The 23754-nt window shown below is 49.0% G+C and overlaps 1 protein-coding gene across 2 annotated transcripts in view; it reads left to right on the top strand.

The window, feature by feature from the left end:
- LOC109908715 (neuropilin-1a) overlaps nucleotides 1-21787 on the top strand; it is an 86382-nt gene extending 64595 nt beyond the window's left edge. Inside the window, exons 10-19 of one of the 2 annotated variants that reach the window (XM_031796383.1) lie at nucleotides 298-473; nucleotides 762-917; nucleotides 2897-3041; nucleotides 11144-11233; nucleotides 13052-13099; nucleotides 14359-14502; nucleotides 16437-16714; nucleotides 17851-17947; nucleotides 18414-18467; nucleotides 18754-21787. In XM_031796383.1, the coding sequence (XP_031652243.1) occupies nucleotides 298-473; nucleotides 762-917; nucleotides 2897-3041; nucleotides 11144-11233; nucleotides 13052-13099; nucleotides 14359-14502; nucleotides 16437-16714; nucleotides 17851-17947; nucleotides 18414-18467; nucleotides 18754-19055 (1490 nt within the window). In that variant the 3' untranslated portion in view covers nucleotides 19056-21787. Of the gene's footprint in view, nucleotides 1-297; nucleotides 474-761; nucleotides 918-2896; nucleotides 3042-11143; nucleotides 11255-13051; nucleotides 13100-14358; nucleotides 14503-16436; nucleotides 16715-17850; nucleotides 17948-18413; nucleotides 18468-18753 lie in introns of both variants that reach the window. The other variant, XM_031796382.1, reaches the window with a different exon arrangement.
- The last annotated feature ends 1967 nt before the right edge of the window (nucleotides 21788-23754 follow it).

Here is a 23754-nt window from a genome sequence, read left to right as displayed (position 1 = left end):
AGACAAACACTCCAGGCGGAGACATTAGTATTCAATCGGTTAGGAGAGAGAGAGAGAGAGAGAGAGAGAGAGAGAGAGAGACAGAGACAGAGAGACAGAGAGAGAGAGGCATCACAAAGAGAGAGTGTTTCTCTCTCACACCATCACTATCACTCACTGTCTCAGTCATTCAACCCATCCCTCTCTTTTCCCCTATTAACACATAAACCATGGAAAACAACCTCCTCGGACTGGTGAAATCCCTCTGCTCATTGAAAGACTTATGCTTACCACTATCTCTCTCTCTCCCCCTCTCAGAGTATCCATGTTCAGGCATGCTTGGCATGGTATCGGGCCTGATCACTGATGCCCAGATCACAGCTTCGTCCCACACGGACCGGAGCTGGGTACCCGAGAACGCCCGCCTGCTGACCAGCCGCTCCGGGTGGACCCTGCTGCCCCAACCCCAGCCCTTCACCTCAGAGTGGCTACAGGTTAGATCAACTATATTAATAGACTATTCTTACGTTTTTTGGGGGGCTTTGCAATTAGAGATAGGTTCGATGATTATGAAATATCATTGGTTCATATAACATATTTTCTGAGAATATATCCTTCATATCCTACCTTTATGTGCAAATAATTTGGCCAAAATGATGATGAGATTACAAATAAACAGTTTGGAAACACTTTACTTACGGTATACAGGTATAATGCATTATGAGCCTGTCATGAGTATCTATGAACTGCTTATAACGTGTTTCCTCTCCATTCATCTGCAGGTGGACCTGGGGGAGGAGAAGCTGGTACGAGGGCTCATCATCCAGGGAGGGAAACACAGAGAGAACAAGGTGTTCATGAAGAAGTTCAGACTGGGATACAGTAACAACGGATCTGATTGGAAGATGGTCCAGGACGCCAGCGGCAACAAGCTAAAGGTAAGAGCCGTTTTCATTGGTTGTTTGTTTGTTGTGTTTACCATGTTGAGCAGTTAACAGAAAGTAGGGTTTTGTTGACTATCTAATGGGAAATGATTTCCCTGTTCCAAACTGAATACCAGTGATGTTGTGTCAGTTTTCACCCATTCTTTGTACCGTGGATGTTGAAACATTTATGGAGTCCATTTGGGTAGTACTTCATAGCACATTAGGATAACCATCTGTAAGGTTTCTCCTAGACCTACCGCTGCCTAGCGTCTATCCTCTCAGTATTCCGCTGTTGCTGCTCGCCTTTCAGTAGAATCACACTCTACTCAAGAGAGCGGAGAAAAAGGCAGGAGAGCTGAGAGAGCGGAGAAGAAGGCAGGAGAGCTGAGAGAGGGGAGAAGAAGGCAGGAGAGCTGAGAGAGCGGAGAAGAAGGCAGGAGAGCTGAGAGAGCGGAGAAGAAGGCAGGAGAGCTGAGAGAGCGGAGAAGAAGGAAGGAGAGCTGAGAGAGCGGAGAAGAAGCAGGAGAGCTGAGAGAGCGAAGAAGAAGGCAGGAGAGCTGAGAGAGCGGAGAAGAAGGCAGGAGAGCTGAGAGAGCGGGAGAAGAAGGCAGGAGAGCTGAGAGAGGGGAGAAGAAGGCAGGAGAGCTAGAGAGCGGAGAAGAAGGCAGGAGAGCTGAGAGAGCGGAGAAGAAGGCAGAGAGCTGAGAGAGCGGAGAAGAAGGCAGGAGAGCTGAGAGAGCGGAGAAGAAGGCAGGAGAGCTGAGAGAGCGGAGAAGAAGGCAAGAGAGCTGAGAGAGCGGAGAAGAAGGCAGGAGAGCTGAGAGAGCGGAGAAGAAGGCAGGAGAGCTGAGAGAGCGAGAAGAAGGCAGGAGAGCTGAGAGAGCGGAGAAGAAGGCAGGAGAGCTGAGAGTGGGCGTGTGACACGCAGAAACAACCCTAGATGTATCTGCCGCCGTCGGCATGCTTTGAGTGTGTCACTGGCCCACACAGCGCCTTACACACACACCATACACACGCCTCGCCACACACACCACACACACACACACACACACACAGACGCACACCTCCAGGAAGTACCTCTACAGCCCTGTCCCCAATTACAACTTCTCCGACAGGATGTGGTGTAAGTGTGTTCCAGATCACCTAATGGTTGATTTCTGAAGGAGTGAGAGGCTGGCATCTTCCTCTCCTACTTGTTCCTCCATCTCTCCCTCTTTCCCTAAGAACCTCCGAGCATCAAAGACAGACAAGACGTGTTCCAGTGTTAATGGTCACTAATCCACTACACTCCATCACTGTCCCCTCCTCTACCTCTCCTCTCCTCATCTCCACTACTTTCCTTTACCTCTCCTCTTCTCCTCTACTCTCCTGTCCTTTCATCTCCTCGCCTCTACGTGTACCTCTGTTATTCCCAAACAGAATCCTCCTTTCTTATTCAGATGACAAGACCAGAACTGCTGAGCGACGAGAAAGCATTAGTCCTCTCCTCTATCTTACCCCTTCGCTACGTTATTCCCAAAGAAAAACGCCCCTAGCCTCTCTCTTTAATAGAGGACTTCTGAGGCTGAGCCGAGACAGAGTGAGCTGAGGCTGCCCTTGACCGCGGTGTCCTGCTGGGGCGGCAGGTGCTAGTTGTAGCCACCGGGCTCTCGTTTACAGTCCCACCGACAGTGCTTTTTAGATGTCAGCCGGAGAAATCTGGTCCATCTTCCATTGTTTTCTCCCCTCTCTCAGCCCTGCTCGAGCCCTGCTCATTTTCCAAAGGAAGGAATAAGTCTGCCTTAGGGTCTCTGTGATAGGAGAGAGACATCAGAGAGAGCAATGACATTATCAGACAGCAACATTTCTCTCTGGTTTTCTCTCTGTGTGTATCTGTCTCTCTCTGTATCTGTATCGGCCCATCTCAGCCTCTCTCTCAGCTGCAGTGTGTACGATGTAGGACTTCTCCTCTGCCGTTGTCGATGAACTAACACAGGTGGTCCTCTCCACAGATTTTCGAGGGGAATCAGAACTACGATACTCCAGAGCTGAGGACCGTGGAGCCCTTGCTGACCCGATACATCAGGGTTTATCCAGAGAGGTCCACCCCTGCTGGGATGGGCCTGCGCCTCGAGCTCCTGGGCTGTGAGATCGAAGGTAGGCCGCAAATGGAATCCTACACACACGCGCATTTTAATTGTAGACACATGTATACTACAAACACACACGCACAACAGTGGAGGCTGCTGAGGGGAGGACGGCTCATAATAATGGCTGGAATGGAGTCAATGGAATAGTATCAAACACATTAAACATGCGGTTTCCATGTGGCTGATACTATTCCATTGACTTTATTCCAGCCATTATTATGAGCCGTCCTCCCCTCAGCAGCCTCCACTGACGCACACATACACACACACACATCTTCTGTCATCCGTGTGATGACAGTTCTACGGCTGAATACATGGTGTTTGTCAAGGTTGGGGTATTTAAAGATGCTTAGAACGATTCTCCACGTGGAGTCAACAGCTGTCCAGGGCCCAGTAGGCCCCTCTATCTCTCCCTGAGAGGGACAGTTGTCCAGTCTCCATGCATGCTGCATCAAAGCCATTCCTGAAGCAAGACCGCTCATACATATTACATGGGATCAAATGAAACCCCATCTGCCCTGAGGATTACTGCCAACCTCTTCCAGTCCCTGTTCCATCCTTTCTCTGGGGCCACTCTCCTCTTTCTCTCTCTCCTCTCCCCTCTGTCTGCCTCGCTCTCTCTCTGTCTCGCTCTCTTCACCTCGCCCCTCTCTCTCTCTCTCTCTCTCTCTCTCTCTCTCTCTCTCTCTCTCTATCTCTGTCTCTCTCCACCTGTCTTTCACTCTGTCGTCTCTCTCCCTCCCTCCCCTCCCTGCTATGAGAACATGCTCTGGCGGGCCAGGCCTAAGTGGATTTACATATTGGATTTCAGGGCTGTAGCGAGCGCAGCCCTGTGTAAGCCATGGAGTCCCACCGGGGCTTTAGAAGGATGATAATGCTTGTTTTCACTGTTAATGCCACCACACACTCAAAACACACACACACTGACACAGACGCAGACACACACAGACACACACACAAATACAGACACAGGTACGTGAGTGGTGGTGTGTAAGCTAAGCCCCAGGAGTACAGATAAATTCAGATAAATTCCAGCTAGAGCATTGACCCTGTCAATGACCACTCCACCCTGAATCTGACAGAGGTTGATCACTAATATTTCATATAGCAGAGGGGAATTCTAGATTACACATGTACTCTCTCCTCTCCCCTTGTCTTTCAATCTCCCTCTCTCTCAATGTCCCTCTCTCCATCTCCCCTGTCTCTCCATCTCCCTGTCTCCTCCATCTCCCTCTCTCTCCATCCTCCTGTCTCTCCATCTCCCTGTCTCTCCATCTCCCTGTCTCTCCATCTCCCTGGCCTCCATCTCCCCTGTCTCTCCATCTCCCTGTTTCTCCATCTCCCTCTCTCCATCTCCCTGTCCTCCATCTCCCTCTCTCTCCATCTCCCTCTCTCTCCATCTCCCTGTCTCTCCATCTCCCTCTCTCTCCATCTCCCTCTCTCTCCATCTCCCTGTCTCTCCATCCCCCTCTCTCTCCATCTCCCTGTCTCTCCATCTCCCTGTCTCTCCATCCCCTGTCTGTCCATCTCCCTGTCTCTCTCCATCTCCCTCTCTCTCCATCTCCCTGTCTCTCCATCTCCCTGTCTCTCCATCTCCCTGTCTCTCCATCTCCCTGTCTGTCCATCTCCCCTGTCTCTCCATCTCCCTGTCTTCTCCATCTCCCTCTCTCTCCATCTCCCTGTCTCTCCATCTCCCTGTCTCTCCATCTCCCTCTCTCTCCATCTCCCTGTCTCTCCCATCTCCCTCCTCTTCTCCATCTCACTCTCTCTCCATCTCCCTGCTCTCCATCTCCCTCTCTCTCCATCTCCCTGGTCTCTCCATCTCCCTCTCATCTCCATCTCCCTCTCTCTCCCATCTCCCTCTCTCTCCATCTCCCTGGTCTCTCCATCTCCTCTCTCTCCATCTCCCTGTCCTCTCCATCTCCCTCTCTCTCCATCTCCCTCTCTCTCACTCCCCTCCCTTCTTCCCTCCCTTCTTCCCTCCCTTCTTCCCTCCCTCCCTCTCTCTCCATCCCCTCATCTCCATCCCCCTCCCTCTCCATCTCCCTGTCTCTCCATCCCCTCTCTCTCCATCCCCCTCTCTCTCCAATCTCCCTCTTCTCTTCCATCTCCCCGCTCCATCTCCCTCTCTCTCCATCTCCCTCTCTCTCCATCTCCCTGTCTCTCCATCTCCCTGTCTCTCCATCTCCCTCTCTCTCCATCTCCCTGTCTCTCCATCTCCCTCTCTCTCCATCTCCCTGTCTCTCCATCTCCCTGTCTCTCCATCTCCCTCTCTCTCCATCTCCCTGTCTCTCCATCTCCCTCTCTCTCCATCTCACTCTCTCTCCATCTCCCTGTCTCTCCATCTCCCTCTCTCTCCATCTCCCTGTCTCTCCATCTCCCTCTCTCTCCATCTCCTCTCTCTCCATCCCCCTCCCTTCTTCCCTCCCTTCTTCCCTCCCTCCCTCGCTCTCCATCCCCCTCCCTCTCCATCCCCCTCCCTCTCCATCTCCCTGTCTCTCCATCCCCCTCTCTCTCCATCCCCCTCTCTCTCCATCCCCCTCTCTCTCCATCTCCCTCTCTCTCCATCTCCCTGTCTCTCCATCTCCCTGTCTCTCCATCTCCCTCTCTCTCCATCTCCCTCTCTCTCCATCTCCCTATCACTCCATCTCCCCATGTCTCTCCATCTCCCTGTCTCTCCATCTCCCTCTCTCTCCATCTCCCTGTCTCTCCATCTCCCTCTCTCTCCATCTCCCTGTCTCTCCATCTCCCTCTCTCTCCATCTCACTCTCTCTCCATCTCCCTGTCTCTCCATCTCCCTCTCTCTCCATCTCCCTGTCTCTCCATCTCCCTCTCTCTCCATCTCCCTCTCTCTCCATCCCCCTCCCTTCTTCCCTCCCTTCTTCCCTCCCTTCTTCCCTCCCTCCCTCTCTCTCCATCCCCCTCCCTCTCCATCCCCTCCCTCTCCATCTCCCTGTCTCTCCATCCCCCTCTCTCTCCATCCCTCTCTCTCTCCATCCCCCTCTCTCTCCATCTCCCTCTCTCTCCATCTCCCTGTCTCTCCATCTCCCTGTCTGTCCATCTCCCTGTCTCTCCATCTCCCTCTCTCTCCATCTCCCTGTCTCTCCATCTCCCTGTCTCTCCATCTCCCTGTCTCTCCATCTCCCTGTCTGTCCATCTCCCTGTCTCTCCATCTCCCTGTCTCTCCATCTCCCTCTCTCTCCATCTCCCTGTCTCTCCATCTCCCTGTCTCTCCATCTCCCTCTCTCTCCATCTCCCTGTCTCTCCATCTCCCTCTCTCTCCATCTCACTCTCTCTCCATCTCCCTGTCTCTCCATCTCCCTCTCTCTCCATCTCCCTGTCTCTCCATCTCCCTCTCTCTCCATCTCCCTCTCTCTCCATCTCCCTCTCTCTCCATCTCCCTGTCTCTCCATCTCCCTCTCTCTCCATCTCCCTGTCTCTCCATCTCCCTCTCTCTCCATCTCCCTCTCTCTCCATCCCCCTCCCTTCTTCCCTCCCTTCTTCCCTCCCTTCTTCCCTCCCTCCCTCTCTCTCCATCCCCCTCCCTCTCCATCCCCCTCCCTCTCCATCTCCCTGTCTCTCCATCCCCTCTCTCTCCATCCCCCTCTCTCTCCATCTCCCTCTCTCTCCATCTCCCCGTCTCTCCATCTCCCTGTCTCTCCATCTCCCTCTCTCTCCATCTCCCTGTCTCTCCATCTCCCTGTCTCTCCATCTCCCTCTCTCTCCATCTCCCTGTCTCTCCATCTCCCTCTCTCTCCATCTCCCTGTCTCTCCATCTCCCTGTCTCTCCATCTCCCTCTCTCTCCATCTCCCTGTCTCTCCATCTCCCTCTCTCTCCATCTCACTCTCTCTCCATCTCCCTGTCTCTCCATCTCCCTCTCTCTCCATCTCCCTGTCTCTCCATCTCCCTCTCTCTCCATCTCCCTCTCTCTCCATCCCCCTCCCTTCTTCCCTCCCTTCTTCCCTCCCTTCTTCCCTCCCTTCTTCCCTCCCTCCCTCTCTCTCCATCCCCCTCCCTCTCCATCCCCCTCCCTCTCCATCTCCCTGTCTCTCCATCCCCCTCTCTCTCCATCCCCCTCTCTCTCCATCCCCCTCTCTCTCCATCTCCCTCTCTCTCCATCTCCCTGTCTCTCCATCTCCCTGTCTCTCCATCTCCCTCTCTCTCCATCTCCCTCTCTCTCCATCTCCCTCTCACTCCATCTCCCTGTCTCTCCATCTCCCTGTCTCTCCATCTCCCTCTCTCTCCATCTCCCTGTCTCTCCATCTCCCTCTCTCTCCATCTCCCTGTCTCTCCATCTCCCTCTCTCTCCATCTCACTCTCTCTCCATCTCCCTGTCTCTCCATCTCCCTCTCTCTCCATCTCCCTGTCTCTCCATCTCCCTCTCTCTCCATCTCCCTCTCTCTCCATCCCCCTCCCTTCTTCCCTCCCTTCTTCCCTCCCTTCTTCCCTCCCTCCCTCTCTCTCCATCCCCCTCCCTCTCCATCCCCCTCCCTCTCCATCTCCCTGTCTCTCCATCCCCCTCTCTCTCCATCCCCCTCTCTCTCCATCCCCCTCTCTCTCCATCTCCCTCTCTCTCCATCTCCCTGTCTCTCCATCTCCCTGTCTCTCCATCTCCCTCTCTCTCCATCTCCCTCTCTCTCCATCTCCCTCTCACTCCATCTCCCTGTCTCTCCATCTCCCTGTCTCTCCATCTCCCTGTCTCTCCACCTCCCTGTCTCTCCATCTCCCTCTCTCTCCATCTCCCTCTCTCTCCATCTCCCTCTCTCTCCATCTCCCTGTCTCTCCATCTCCCTGTCTCTCCATCTCCCTGTCCCTCCATCTCCCTCTCTCTCCATCTCCCTCTCTCTCCATCTCCCTGTCTCTCCATCTCCCTGTCTCTCCATCTCCCTGTCCCTCCATCTCCCTCTCTCTCCATCTCCCTCTCTCTCCATCCCCCTCTCTCTCCATCCCCCCTCTCTCTCCATCCCCCTCTCTCTCCATCTCCCTGTCTCTCCATCTCCCTGTCTCCCCATCTCCCTGTCTCTCCATCTCCCTGTCTCTCCATCTCCCTCTCTCTCCATCTCCCTCTCTCTCCATCTCCCTGTCTCTCCATCTCCCTGTCTCTCCATCTCCCTCTCTCTCCATCTCCCTCTCTCTCCATCTCCCTCTCACTCCATCTCCCTGACTCTCCATCTCCCTGTCTCTCCATCTCCCTGTCTCTCCACCTCCCTGTCTCTCCATCTCCCTCTCTCTCCATCTCCCTCTCTCTCCATCTCCCTGTCTCTCCATCTCTCTGTCTCTCCATCTCCCTGTCTCTCCACCTCCCTGTCTCTCCATCTCCCTCTCTCTCCATCTCCCTCTCTCTCCATCCCCCTCCCTTCTTCCCTCCCTTCTTCCCTCCCTTCTTCCCTCCCTCCCTCTCTCTCCATCTCCCTGTCTCTCCATCTCCCTCTCTCTCCATCTCCCTGTCTCTCCATCTCCCTCTCTCTCCATCTCCCTGTCTCTCCATCTCCCTCTCTCTCCATCTCCCTGTCTCTCCATCTCCCTCTCTCTCCATCTCCCTCTCTCTCCATCCCCCTCCCTTCTTCCCTCCCTTCTTCCCTCCCTTCTTCCCTCCCTCCCTCTCTCTCCATCCCCCTCCCTCTCCATCCCCCTCCCTCTCCATCTCCCTGTCTCTCCATCCCCCTCCCTCTCCATTTCCCTGTCTCTCCATCTCCCTGTCTCTCCATCCCCCTCTCTCTCCATCTCCCTGTCTCTCCATCCCCCTCTCTCTCCATCCCCCTCTCTCTCCATCCCCCTCCCTTCTTCCCTCCCTTCTTCCCTCCCTCCCTCTCACTGTCCTGGGAAAGCCCACTCATTACTCTGTCAGGGTAAACACATCCAGGCTGTGTGTTAGCGGAGCATGGATCAGAACTGCGGCCTTGTCCACATCCAACGAGGCCAGTGGGCCCTAATTATAGGCCAGGGTGGGGCCCAGCCTCCAGCCCAATTCTAGACTCATGCATCTGATCTCCAGTCTAAACACAAATCTAGTTTCTGTTCCAAATGGCACCCTATTCCCTAAGTAGTGCCCTGGTCAAAATTTGTTCACAATTTAGTAGTTCACAAATAGGGTGCCATTTGGGACACAAACCTAAAGCCTCAGCATCCACCGGCTCTATTCACACTAAAACTTCCTCTGTATCCTGATAAAAGGGGGCTGTTAATAGCTCAGTGATTGAATCCACTGGCATGGCCTGCCTTGTATGTGTTTGTATATGTTTGCGTGTGTGGTGTATGTGCGTGGTGTACTGTATGCATGGTGTACTGTATGCGTGGTGTATGTGGTGTACTGTATGTGTGTTGTGGACTGTATGTGCGTGGTGTACTGTATGCGTAGTGTATTTGCGTGGTGTATGTGCGTGGTGTACTGTATGCATGGTGTACTGTATGCGTGGTGTATGTGGTGTACTGTATGTGTGTTGTGGACTGTATGTGCGTGGTGTACTGTATGCGTAGTGTATTTGCGGGGTGTATGTGCGTGGTGTACTGTATGCATGGTGTACTGTATGCGTGGTGTATGTGGTGTACTGTATGTGTGTTGTGGACTGTATGTGCGTGGTGTACTGTATGCGTAGTGTATTTGCGTGGTGTATGTGCGTGGTGTACTGTATGCATGGTGTACTGAATGCGTGGTGTATGTGGTGTACTGTATGTGTGTTGTGGACTGTATGTGCGTGGTGTACTGTATGTGCGTGGTATATGTGCGTGGTGTATGTGGTGTACTGTATGTGCGTAGTGTATGTGGTGTACTCTATTTGTGTGGTGTATGTGGTGTACTGTATGTGCGTAGTGTATGTGGTGTACTCTATGTGCGTAGTGTATGTGGTGTACTCTATGTGTGTGGTGTATGTGGTGTACTGTATGTGCATAGTGTATGTGGTGTACTGTATGTGCGTAGTGTATGTGGTGTACTCTATGTGCATAGTGTATGTGGTGTACTCTATGTGTGTGGTGTATGTGGTGTACTGTATGTGCGTAGTGTATGTGGTGTACTGTATGTGCGTAGTGTATGTGCGTGGTGTATGTGTGTGGCGTATGTGCGTGGTGTACTGTATTTGCGTGGTGTATGTGTGTAGTGTATGTGTGTGGTGTATGTGTGTAGTGTATGTGTGTAGTGTATGTGCGTAGTGTATGTGGTGTACTGTATGTGCGTGGTGTCTGTGCGTAGTGTATGTGCGTGGTGTGTGTAGTGTATGTGTGTAGTGTATGTGTGTAGTGTATGTGTGTGGTGTATGTGTGTAGTGTATGTGTGTGGTGTATGTGTGTGGTGTATGTGTGTAGTGTATGTGCGTGGTGTAGTTTATATGTGTAGTGTATGTGTGTAGTGTATGTGTGTAGTGTATGTGTGTGGTGTATGTGTGTAGTGTATGTGTGTAGTGTATGTGTGTGGTGTATGTGTGTAGTGTATGTGTGTGGTGTATGTGTGTGGTGTATGTGTGTAGTGTATGTGTGTAGTGTATGTGTGTGGTATATGTGCATAGTGTATGTGTGTGGTGTATGTGCGTAGTGTATGTGTGTGGTGTATGTGCATAGTGTATGTGTGTGGTGTATGTGCGTAGTGTATGTGCGTGGTGTATGTGCATAGTGTATGTGTGGTGTATGTGTGTGGTGTATGTGTGTAGTGTATGTGTGTGGTGTATGTGCGTAGTGTGTGTGTGTGGTGTATGTGCGTGGTGTATGTGCATAGTGTATGTGTGGTGTATGTGCGTGGTGTATGTGCATAGTGTATGTGTGTGGTGTATGTGTGTGGTGTATGTGTGTAGTGTATGTGTGTGGTGTATGTGCGTAGTGTATGTGTGTGGTGTATGTGTGTAGTGTATGTGTGTGGTGTATGTGTGTAGTGTATGTGTGTGGTGTATGTGCGTAGTGTATGTGTGTGGTGTATGTGTGTAGTGTATGTGTGTGGTGTATGTGTGTAGTGTATGTGTGTGGTGTATGTGCGTAGTGTATGTGTGTGGTGTATGTGCGTAGTGTGTGTGTGGTATGTGATACCGCAAACCCTACAAAGGAGCAGCTGAGCGCAAGATTAACATTAACTTTCTCTCCCCCCCCCTCTCTTCCCCTCTCTCTCCCTCTCTCCTCCGCAGCTCCCACAATCCCCCCCACCACGCCCGCCCCCACCACCGCCCCATCAGACGACTGTGATGATGACCAGGCCAGCTGCCACAGTGGAACAGGTGATGACTACGAAGTGACAGGTGCTAACATCACTCTCATGAGACTGCTACCTCCCCTACTCCTCTACCCCTACTCTCGCTTTATACTAAGCCCACATACCTACATAAACACACACACACACCTAATCACCTGCACCTGCAACCCCATCTTTACCCCTTTACAACCTAATGAGAAACCTTATCTCGTGCACCTCAGAGCCTGTCTTCCACCCTCAACCGAACATCTTCCCTCACACTTGATCTGCCCTCCCACCTGTCTTCCTCTCCTCCTCCTCCCATCCCCCACCCAGCTGTGTTTCCCTCTCACCTGCACCTGTCTGCCTCTCCTCCTCCTCCCATCCCCCACCCAGCTGTGTTTCCCTCTCACCTGCACCTGTCTGCCTCTCCTCCTCCTCCCATCCCCCACCCAGCTGTGTTTCCCTCTCACCTGCACCTGTCTGCCTCTCCTCCTCCTCCCATCCCCCACCCAGCTGTGTTTCCCTCTCACCTGCACCTGTCTGCCTCTCCTCCTCCTCCCATCTCCCACCCAGCTGTGTTTCCCTCTCACCTGCACCTGTCTGCCTCTCCTCCTCCTCCCATCCCCCTTCCAGCTGTGTTTCCCTCTCACCTGCACCTGTCTGCCTCTCCTCCTCCTCCCATCCCCCACCCAGCTGTGTTTCCCTCTCACCTGCACCTGTCTGCCTCTCCTCCTCCTCCCATCCCCCACCCAGCTGTGTTTCCCTCTCACCTGCACCTGTCTGCCTCTCCTCCTCCTCCCATCCCCCACCCAGCTGTGTTTCCCTCTCACCTGCACCTGTCTGCCTCTCCTCCTCCTCCCATCCCCCACCCAGCTGTGTTTCCCTCTCACCTGCACCTGTCTGCCTCTCCTCCTCCTCCCATCCCCCATCCAGCTGTGTTTCCCTCTCACCTGCACCTGTCTGCCTCTCCTCCTCCTCCCATCCCCCACCCAGCTGTGTTTCCCTCTCACCTGCACCTGTCTGCCTCTCCTCCTCCTCCCATCACCCACCCAGCTGTGTTTCCCTCTCAGCCTTTTATCTCTCAGCAGCCTTGGTCTCTTTCTAGCCTGGCTTCTTTCTCCACTAACCTGATAATAACCTGCCTTACTGCCCCTGACTTCCACCTTTCTATGCGTTGCTGTTCCCTATGGATATGTCCCGACCGCCACCCTGTTCCTTTTATAGTGTACAACTTTTCCCCAGGGCCCATAGGGCTTTGGTCAGCAGCAGTGCACTACATAGGGAATAGGGTGCTATTTGGGACACGGCCATGGAGTTCTCCCTTTGGCTATTCCTCTCTCCTAGCCCCATTTCAGCACAGCAGTCTCCAGTGATCAGTGATGTGCATGGCACTCTCAGTCACTCTGGTTCGCTCCCTCCTGGCCCTACATATAGTGAAAGAGGGAGTGTGGACGTGTTTGGTAGGAGTAAAGAGACCTAGAAGGAGGGGGCATCCGTTTGGCACCAGAATAATGTGTTACGGCTAAGCTAACTATGCTATGTTTAATGTGTTACGGCTAGGCTAACTATGCTACACTGTTATGTGTTACGGCTAGGCTAACTATGCTATGTTTTATGTTTTACAGCTAGGCTAACTATGCTACACTGTTATGTGTTACGGCTAGGCTAACTATGCTATGTTTTATGTTTTACAGCTAGGCTAACTATGCTACACTGTTATGTGTTACGACTAGGCTAGTCTCTCTAGACAGACGGGTCGCCTCCCACAATGTAACCAATGTTCCTAGTGCGGTTGCCCTATGTCTAGGATTTCCCAGGCTACGGCTAGGCTAACTGTGCTAACACTGTGTTGTTCTGACAGGTGGAACCACAATGCCAGAGGCTATGACAGATGTGGACACCATCCCAGGTTAGGACCCATTGTATTATCAATGTACTGTATACAAGACGTGTGTCTGTGTGATTGTATGCGTGTGTGAGGGGCTTAGAATCCATGTGTGTGAGGTTCATTCGTTGTGTGGGTGGAAATCGTTTTTTGTCCAGTAGTAGTCTACTGAAGAAAAATCTGTCCTCTGCTATTCATCAGATGTGAACTGTGGGGCTGCTCATCTTACAGAGAGCTTGTCACTATCCCTGCTCCAATCCTCCTTAGAACGGAAAAACCAAAAACCTCTTAATTGGGAACAGGATGTCTTCAGAAAAAATGTGTCTGTGTGCCTGAAATGTGGTTCCACATGGGAATTCCATCCTTTGTGTTTAATGGGTAAATATATTCTGCTGCCTGCAGAAACTAGTTAAAACCCAGAGATTATTAAAGGGAATATTGGCTCACATTTCTTATTCTTTGGAGAGCTGGGGCCTTAGCGCTTGCACAGACACCGATATACAGGCTTTCAGAGGCAGAGCTGACATCCTTAACATATCTCCCTTGTGCTGCTTCTTTGGAAGTCTCTTTCTTTATCCAATTTGATAACAAAACGAAGCTCCCCATTGCCCCACTCTTACATACATACTGTACTCTCAGAAGGCCTTTCAGCTCTGTGTGTGTGTGTGGGGGGCTCATTATAAAGTCATCTCCCTCAGTAGGCTGCTGTGAACACACACACACACACACATACATAGTCGCTTTCTCTCTCTCTCTCTCTCTCTCTCTCTCTCTCTCTCTCTCTCTCTCTCTCTCTCTCTCTCTCTCTCTCCATCTCTCTCTCTCCTGCTATCTTATTGTCATTGTACATCTTTTTTTATGAGCCCATATCCTGTTCATGCGCTCTGTTTATTAAAAGAGAACATTAACTGGATTTATTCAACATCTCCGTGCAAAGTCCCACCCCCCATCCACCCTATTCTGGCAGGATTTACCCTCCTCTCATTGTCTCTCCCTCTCGCTGTGTCTCGTAGGTTTTTTATGAAGCTCAAGAGCCCTTTCTTCTGATATTTGAGTTTCACAGTTCTCTGCTTCCCTCTAGTGATTTACCCAAATAAATCATCTCCACAACATTCACTGTATCTAATCTAGTGAGCTCTCAGGTTATCACAAATCCCCTCTGAGTCATGTTTATACAATGGTCTATTTCAACCAGTTTGTGGTCTGGCCTACTACAGAATCTAGAATGTTTATGTGTGTCTCTATGTGACAGACTGACCTGTGATCTGTCCCCTGCTCTGCAGCGTTCCTGTGGTTTGCGTGTGATTTTGGCTGGGCCAACGACCCCTCGTTTTGCGGTTGGACCTCAGAGGACAGCGGCTTCAGATGGCAGATACAGTCCAGTGGCACACCCACGCTCAACACTGGACCCAACATGGACCACACAGGTACAGACACATCAACACTGGACCCAACATGGACCACACAGGTACAGACACATCAACACTGGACCCAACATGGACCACACAGGTACAGACACATCAACACTGGACCCAACATGGACCACACAGGTACAGACACATAGACACATTACACTGGACCCAACATGGACCACACAGGTACAGACACATCAACACTGGACCCAACATGGACCACACAGGTACAGACACATCAACACTGGACCCAACATGGACCACACAGGTACAGACACATCAACACTGGACCCAACATGGACCACCCAGGTACAGACACACAGACACATCAACACTGGACCCAACATGGACCACACAGGCACAGACACACAGACACATCAACACTGGAACCAACATGGACCACACAGGTACAGACACACAGACACATCAACACTGGACTCAACATGGACCACACAGGTACAGACACACAGACACATCAACACTGGAACCAACATGGACCACACAGGTACAGACACACAGACACATCAACACTGGAACCAACATGGACCACACAGGTACAGACACACAGACACATCAACACTGGACTCAACATGGACCACACAGGTACAGACACATCAAACAGGACCCAACATGGACCACACAGGCACAGACACACAGACACATCAACACTGGAACCAACATGGACCACACAGGTACAGACACACAGACACATCAACACTGGACTCAACATGGACTACACAGGCACAGACACACAGACACATCAACACTGGAACCAACATGGACCACACAGGTACAGACACCTCAACACTGGACTCAACATGGACCACACAGGCACAGACACACAGACACATCAACACTGGAACCAACATGGACCACACAGGTACAGACACACAGACACATCAACACTGGACTCAACATGGACCACACAGGCACAGACACACAGACACATCAACACTGGAACCAACATGGACCACACAGGTACAGACACATCAACACTGGACTCAACATGGACCACACAGGCACAGACACACAGACACATCAACACTGGAACCAACATGGACCACACAGGTACAGACACATCAACACTGGACTCAACATGGACCACACAGGTACAGACACACAGACACATCAACACTGGACCCAACATGGACCACACAGGTACAGACACACAGACACATCAACACTGGACTCAACATGGACCACACAGGTACAGACACATCAACACTGGACCCAACATGGACCACACAGGTACAGACACATCAACACTGGACTCAACATGGACCACACAGGTACAGACACACAGACACATCAACACTGGACCCAACATGGACCACACAGGTACAGACACACAGACACATCAACACTGGACTCAACATGGACCACACAGGTACAGACACATCAACACTGGACCCAACATGGACCACACAGGTACAGACACATCAACACTGGACTCAACATGGACCACACAGGTACAGACACATCAACACTGGACCCAACATGGACCACACAGGTACAGACACACAGACACATCAACACTGGACCCAACATGGACCACACAGGCACAGACACATCAACACTGGACCCAACATGGACCACACAGGCACAGACACATCAACACTGGACCCAACATGGACCACACAGGTACAGACACACAGACACATCAACAATGGACCCAACATGGACCACACAGGTACAGACACACCAACAACAACAACGTAAGCTAATGACAACTGTGTAAGTCATTTATATCCAGTTGACCTAGTCTTCTGACACATTGTATCACACACAATCTATTTTTCTAAGTCCTTCAAAACAAAGCTGGTCACACGTATTCTAACTGTCAAAACCAAGGTGATTTGTTTTCCCACTGCTGCCTTTTAGCTGAAGAGTGATGACATCACATCTTCCTTTTTCTCATTGGCCCTTTCCCCTTGTTATGTCCCATCCAGGTGGATCTGGTAATTTCATCTACACACTAGCGACGGGCGCCCAGGAAACGGAGGTTGCTAGGCTGGTCAGTCCGGTGGTGACAGTCGGTCAGTCTGACCTGTGCGTCTCGTTCTGGTACCACATGTTTGGCTCGCACATCGGCACGCTACACATCAAACAGAGGAAGGAGACGGTGGATGGCATGGCCGACATACTTCTGTGGACCGTCAGCGGTCACCAGGGCAACCGCTGGAGAGAGGGACGCGTGCTGGTGCCGCACTCCAGTAAACCCTATCAGGTATGGAGAGAGAGTCTCTGATCTATAGGGTTGGACAGATCAATGTAGTATGTCTCATATACATTACAACTACATTATATATACAAAAGTATGTGAACAACCCTTTAAAATCAGTGGATTCTGCCTTTTTCAGCCCCACTCGTTGCTGACAGCTGTATAAAATCAAGCACACAGCCATGCAATCACCACATTATGCACCACAGTAGAATGGCCTTACTGAAGAGCTCAGTGATTTTCAATGTGGCACCGTCATAAGATGCCACCTTTCCAACAAGTCAGTTGGTCAAATGTATGCCCTGCTAGAGCTGCCCCGGTCAACTGTAAGTGATGTTATTGTAAAGTGGAAACGCCTAGGAGCAAAAACTGCTCAACCGCAAAGTGGTAGGCCACACAAGCTCACAGAACGGGAATGCTGAAGCACGTAGTGCATAAAAATCATCTGTCCTCGGTTACAACACTCACTACCGAGTTCCAAATTGCCTCTGGAAGTAATGTCAGCACAAGAACTGTTCGACAGGAGCTACATTAAATGGGTTTCCATGGGAGAGCAGCCGCATACAAGCCTAAGATCACCATGCACAATGCCAAGCGGCGGCTGGAGTGATGTAAAGCTCGCCGTCATTGGACTCTAGAGCAGTGGAAACACATTCTCTGTAGTGATGAATCACCCTTCACCATCTGGCAGTCCGATGGACGAATCTGGGTTTGGCGGATGCCAGGAAAACGCTACCTGCCCCAGTGCATAGTTCCAACTGTAAAGTTTGGTGGAGGAGGAATAATGGTCTGGGGCTATTTTTCATGGTTCGGGCTAGGCCCCATAGTTCCAGTGAAGGAAATCTTAATGCCACAGCATACAATGACGATTCAGAGTGAAGACTGTCACAGCAGCAAAGAGGGGACCAACTCCATATTCATGCCCATTATTTTTGGAATGAGATGTTTGACGAGCAGGTGTCCACATACTTTTGACCATGTAATGTACGTTTGATATGTATAAATTCAACACTGTTTTAGTTGCAGGGCACGTTTAGTTTGATTAGTGCTACTTAGTGATTAGCGAGGTGATTTAAAATGGGAAATGAGTTGTTGAGAGGTTGTTGTAAAGTTGTCAAAAGGTTGTTCTCTCTTTCTCCCAGGTGGTGATTGAAGGGTTGGTGGAGAGGAAGAGCTGGGGTGATATCGCTGTGGACGATATCAAGATCCTTGACAATCTGAACATGGCTGACTGCAAGGGTGAGTGTTTCTTTCCTACATTGATCGTTCAAGCCGGATTTGAGCCAGTGACCTAAGAACACCTGTCTCTACAGGCCTCTACATTGCTTTCCCAGACACAGATGAAACATAGTCCTGGACTAAAACGCAGACTCTCCTTTGAAGGTGGTTTATTTGTTGTTCAGGACTATGTTTCATCTGTGTCCCGGAAACCGGCCCTCTATATCATGTTCAGTTGGGTTGGCAGGGTAGCCTAGTGGTTAGAGCGGTGGACTAGTAACCAGAAGGTTACAAGTTCAAACCCCTGAGCTGACAAGGTATAAGTCTGTTGTTTGGTCCCTGAACAGGCAGCTAACCCACTGTTCCTAGGCCATCATTGAAAATAAGAATTTGTTCTTAACTGACTTGCCTAGTAAAATAAAGAGTGAAAGGATTATTGTGCTGGAGGAAAGGACTTTTCTAACTATCTCTCTGTCTTCCTCAACAGATCCTGATGTTCCTACAGAGCCCATGCTGCCTGAAGACAGATTCAATGAAATCCGTAAGTCACCCTATTACATATTGATACAAAGCGTTTACGAGATTACCACAGATTTCACTCTCACCTCTTCTTCACTCTCTCTTATCTGTTACACACAGCATAGGGATTTAGTGTAGAAAAATAATCACACACAAAAAAATAAGCTTTGTCCAAACATATGCAACAGCTATCTACAAAGCTGTAGATTTCCTTGAATAGTGGGACGGTTGAATATGAGACGAATGTTGTCCTTATAGGGCACATTACGCTAGTCTACTGACCCTCTTCTGCTCATTCTCTCCTGCAGTTGTGGACATCACAGACTTCCCTGAGATCGTGGAGAACAATGAGATCCTGAACGGTGTCAGTGGCGGGGCAGGTAACATGCTCAAGACACTGGACCCTATCCTCATCACCATCATCGCTATGAGCGCCCTAGGGGTCTTCCTGGGGGCCATCTGTGGGGTCGTCCTCTACTGTGCCTGCTCACATGGCCACATGTCTGACAGGAACTTATCCGCTCTGGAGAACTATAACTTTGAGCTGGTGGATGGAGTCAAGCTAAAGAAGGACAAACTCAATTCACAGAACTCATACACAGAGGCGTGAATAGGAAGGGGGAAGTGAGACGTGCGTGTGGGGAGTGCACCAGACTGTAGGCATAGCCAAGACTCAATAAGTTGCCGGGCCTAAAGGGACTGCCGGAAGCCTCTCATTGGAGGAGGCCCAGGTTCAGGAACCAATGGGAGGTTGTGACTGATCCATTGCTTTTCTCAGGAGCTGCAGTAACAGGAACCTACCAGTAGGGGACACTGTGTACAAAATTAAATACAGGAGAAAAAATCTGTACAGATGATGAGATGATTATTTTAATTTTTCTATTTGATTTTCATTCATTTTTACAATCGGATGCTGGTGTTGAGACCAATTTAATGATTATAATGTTTAAAGTATTTATCATTTTCTGGGAGGAAGAAACCATTTTGTTATTATTATTTTAAATCAAAGTTGTTATTTTTGTGTTGAAAGAGAAGTATCAAAATCAAAAATGAACCATAACTGACAATGTTGTTGGTACTACTGCCACATGGGGGGATAGAAGCAGGGCGTGCCCCCCCCTTATGACCCCTGCCCTCTGCCTCTGTCTACAGGTGCGGATCAGAGGTTAAGGGTAACGGTCACGCCCCTTGGCAGTAGATGGTTCTGACAGTGCCTTTAATACACCTTAGTTGGCGTTTTTTCCTCCATTAAGTTCTGACAACGTTATGATAATGATCTGAAAACTAAAGCAGGGGCTTTAAATTAGCTAATAATCAAGTCTGCAAAACATGATCCAATCCAATCCCTCCATGGCGCTTTTCTCCCTCTGTCCCAGACACACATAATATTGTATATAAGTTTTAATATATTTTATTGCCCTTTTTTAAGAAAGTAAAAGGTAAAAAACAACAAAAAAAGCTGCGGTATCCCTTTTTTTCAATGGGTTGTGTTGTAAATACAATCATTTGACTGTTGTTGTGAAGAGTGAAGTGCTGTGGTTGTATTGTTTCATTTCGTTGCTCTCCGGAAGAGAGAGCAGACTCTGTGTGCTGTGTGAAGATAGACCGCTGTTAGGACAGTTCAGTGCACGTTCAAAGAAGACTTGCTCGTTCAACACTGACTGAGCAGCCAATGTCATCTCTGTTCCCTAGATGCAATCCACTTCATGACACCATGGAGGGGACAACGAAGAAGTTATCATAAACACAAATCAAAAAAGACAAACAGTTGTATTCATGTTATTAACTTCAACACACTAATTAACATATGGCAGCCACACACCCCTATCCTCCTCCCCTCACACAGGGTCTGTCCTCTTCTCTCATATCAACAGCAGCAGTGGAGGAAGATGTATGGAATGTCTGTCTGCCAGCATACCAAAAAAACAACCATTGCTTTTGCTTTGCTTTAGCTATATGAGTTGACCAGTGGAGTTGACCACCTCTAGTTCCATAGGTAGCAGGTAGTCTAGTGGGTTAGAGAGTTGGGACAGTAACCAAAAGGTTGCTTGTTCAAATCCCTGAGCTGACAAGGTGGAGAAATCTACCTTTCTGCCCTTGAGCAAGGCGGTTTACCCCTCAAAACAACTGTGTGCTGTGGATGTTGATTAAGGCAGCCCCCTTCAGAGGGCTTTAATGCGCAAGACACATTTTGGTTGAATGCATTCAGTTGTGCAACGGACTAGGTATCTCCTTTCCCAGGCATCTGTGTATTGTCCTACAAAAAAAACATTGCAACTTAGAATGCACTTTGTCATTCAACGTCTAAATCCTCTCTAGAGTGATTTAGGCCGAGGGGAGCTTACTGAAGAAAGGCTTTCACAACTGGCTTTCATGTTCACACAACAGGTTAGATTTTCATAATCATAGGTTTGTATTGTGTTGTCACATATTGGACACACTACGGCCTAGGTTTACGTCTATAAAACGTGTAGCAGCCAAATGTTGCGATGTCAGGGCGGATGTCATAAGGGAAGGACGCTGGTACAGAGCTAAGCGGTCGAGTGATGTCATCATGCATGGCGAATCAGGTCACTCGCCCTGTTGTCTTTACCAAAGGATGATTGGATACCTCTTCTACTTGGGGAGGGGTTTGTGATCAGCACACTACTACTGGACGGTCCGCAGCCTTTTAACCACATCCACACCTTTTTCAATGAACGTTCACAGGAAATTGACCTCTTGCGTTGCACTGACTGGAATGGACTCCCGGGCAATTTCAAAAAGAGGAAGGTGGGTTGACTATAGAAACTGCAGTGTTTGATGGTTCATTTTTATACATGTTTTTCAGCTGAAGTTGCATATCTTGCGTCAATGTAAACTCTGAAATCTCTTGAGACCTACCGATGGATCTAGCAATGCTCCAAAAGAGTTTTGGATGGGGAAGTAAAGGTCTAAGGAGGGCTTGACCATTGGAAAGGCCCATTGGATTTTCTACACCACAACAATCAGAGACATAATGATGTTGAACAGGAGGACATCTGCTATATCTGTGTACTATGTCGTGTGCTGTGGTGAACACATGCTCAGCTTGGCTTTTGTTCATTTCAGGTTTGGTGTCCCACTTTGCAATGCTTACTGTTTTGTGCATTCAGCTTTGAGGACAGTATCCACAGTCTGGTAACTAGAGAAAAGGATACTGTAGGGTGGAAACTAAAAAGAAACAATGTTGCACTGATAAATATATTTAAGAAGTTTGTGTTTATAGCATTAATTTGTAAAGAAAATCTAAAACTGAAAAAAACTGTGTTCATTTTCTTTCTTCTTTTTTATAGTTTCAGATTGTGATATAATTCAGAAATGTACAAATTGAGATGTTTTCATTATTGTAAAAAGGTATACAAAATTCCTATAGTTATGTCCCCATTTACCTGGATTATTAGAGCTTCGTTTTGTACTGTCATTCAAATTTTGTGCACATTTTTTTTACCAAAAAAAAAAAACTTTTATTTTCAATACTGCTTCTGTAATTTGCTGTTGTAGGAAAAGATTAATAAACAGCAAGCCTTAAAAAAAAAACTGGGCGGAACATTTGTATTGTTCTGGTTGTGGTTGGTAGGACTGTATTTGGAGGTCAACATGCTGGTCGTGTCGTCTACTGCAGCGCTGTGTTGATAACACAGGAGGATACAGAGGCACAGTTAAAGGGCCAATTCCCAGTTTATATGGTAGGAAGGAAAGGGATGATATCAAATCAAACTTTATTTGTCACATGCCCCTAATACAAGTGTAGACTTTACTGTGAAATGCTTACTTACAAGCCCTTAGCCAACAGTACAGTTCAAGAAAGAGTAAAGAAAATATTTACCAAATAAACTAAAGTAAAAAAATATAAAAAGTAACAATAAAATAACAATAATGAGGAGGTACCGGTACCGAGTCAGTGTGTGGGGGTACAGGTTAGTCCAGGTCATTTGTACATGGAGGTAGGGGTGAAGTGACTATGCATAGATAATAAACAGCGAGTAGCAGCAGGGTACAAAACAAAGGGGGGTCAATGTAAATAGTCTGGTGGCCATTTTATTAATTGTTCAGCAGTCTTGTGGTTTGGGGGTAGATGCTGTTAAGGATCCTTTTGATCCTAGACGTGGCGCTCCATTACCGCTTGCCGTGCGGTAGCAGAGAAAACAGTCTATGACTTGGGTGACTGGAGTTTCTGACAATTTTATGGGCTTTCCTCTGACACCGCCTATTATATAGGTCCTGGATGGCAGGAAGTTTGGCCCCAGTGATGTACTGGGCCATACGCACTACCCTCTGTAGCCCCTTACGGTCAGATGCCGAGCAGTTGCCATACCAGGCGGTGATGCAACCGGTCAGGATGCTCTCGATGTTGCAGCTGTAGAACTTTTTGAGGATCTGGGGACCCGTGCCAAATCTTATATGGTACAAGGTTCTGGATGATTGATCTATAAACAAGGTAAAGAACATACATGGTAGTCAAACTATTAGAATACAAATAAACCCAAATGTATACTCTAATATACTGTAACAGAATAATGACTACAACATGAACACTACCGTTCAAAAGATTGGGGTCACTTAGAAATGTCATTGCTTTTGAAAGAAAAGCACATTTTTGGTCCATTAAAAGAACATAAAATTGATCAGAAATACAGTGTAGATATTGTTTATGTTGTAAATGACTATTGTAGCTGGAAACGGCAGATTTCTTTTATCTACATAGGCGTACAGAGGCCCATTATCAGCAACCATCACTCCTGTGTTCCAATGTCACGTTGTGTTAGCTAATCCAAGTTTATCTTTTTAAAAGTCTCAACCAGTCTCAAAGTTAACAGTGGAATACTGGCCTTCCAGGCAGAGTTCCTCTGTCCAGTCTCTGTGTTCTTTTTCCCATCTTAATCTTGTATTTTTATTGGCCAGCCTGATACATGGCTTTTTCTTTGCAACTCTGCTAAAAGGCAAGCATCCCGGAGTCACCTCTTCACTGTTGACGATGAGACAGGTGTTTTGCAGGTACTATTTAATGAAGCTGCCAGTTGAGGACTTGTGTCTGTTTCTCAAATTAGACACTCTAATGTACTTATCCTCTTGCTCAGTTGTGCACCGGGGCCTCCCACTCCCCTTTCTATTCTGGTTAGAGACCGTTTGCGCTGTTCTGTGAAGGGAGTAGTACACAGCATACGAGATCTTCAGTTTCTTGTCAATTTCTCTCATGGAATAGCCTTCATTTCTCAGAACAAGAATAGACTGACGAGTTTCAGAAGAAAGTGCTTTGTTTCTGGCCATTTTGAGCCTGTAATCAAATC

Source organism: Oncorhynchus kisutch, linkage group LG18 (assembly GCF_002021735.2).
Source record: "Oncorhynchus kisutch isolate 150728-3 linkage group LG18, Okis_V2, whole genome shotgun sequence".
NCBI classification, from domain to species: domain Eukaryota; kingdom Metazoa; phylum Chordata; class Actinopteri; order Salmoniformes; family Salmonidae; genus Oncorhynchus; species Oncorhynchus kisutch.
Note: the sequence above shows the minus strand (reverse complement) of the source record. Positions and strands in the feature narration are given on the sequence as shown.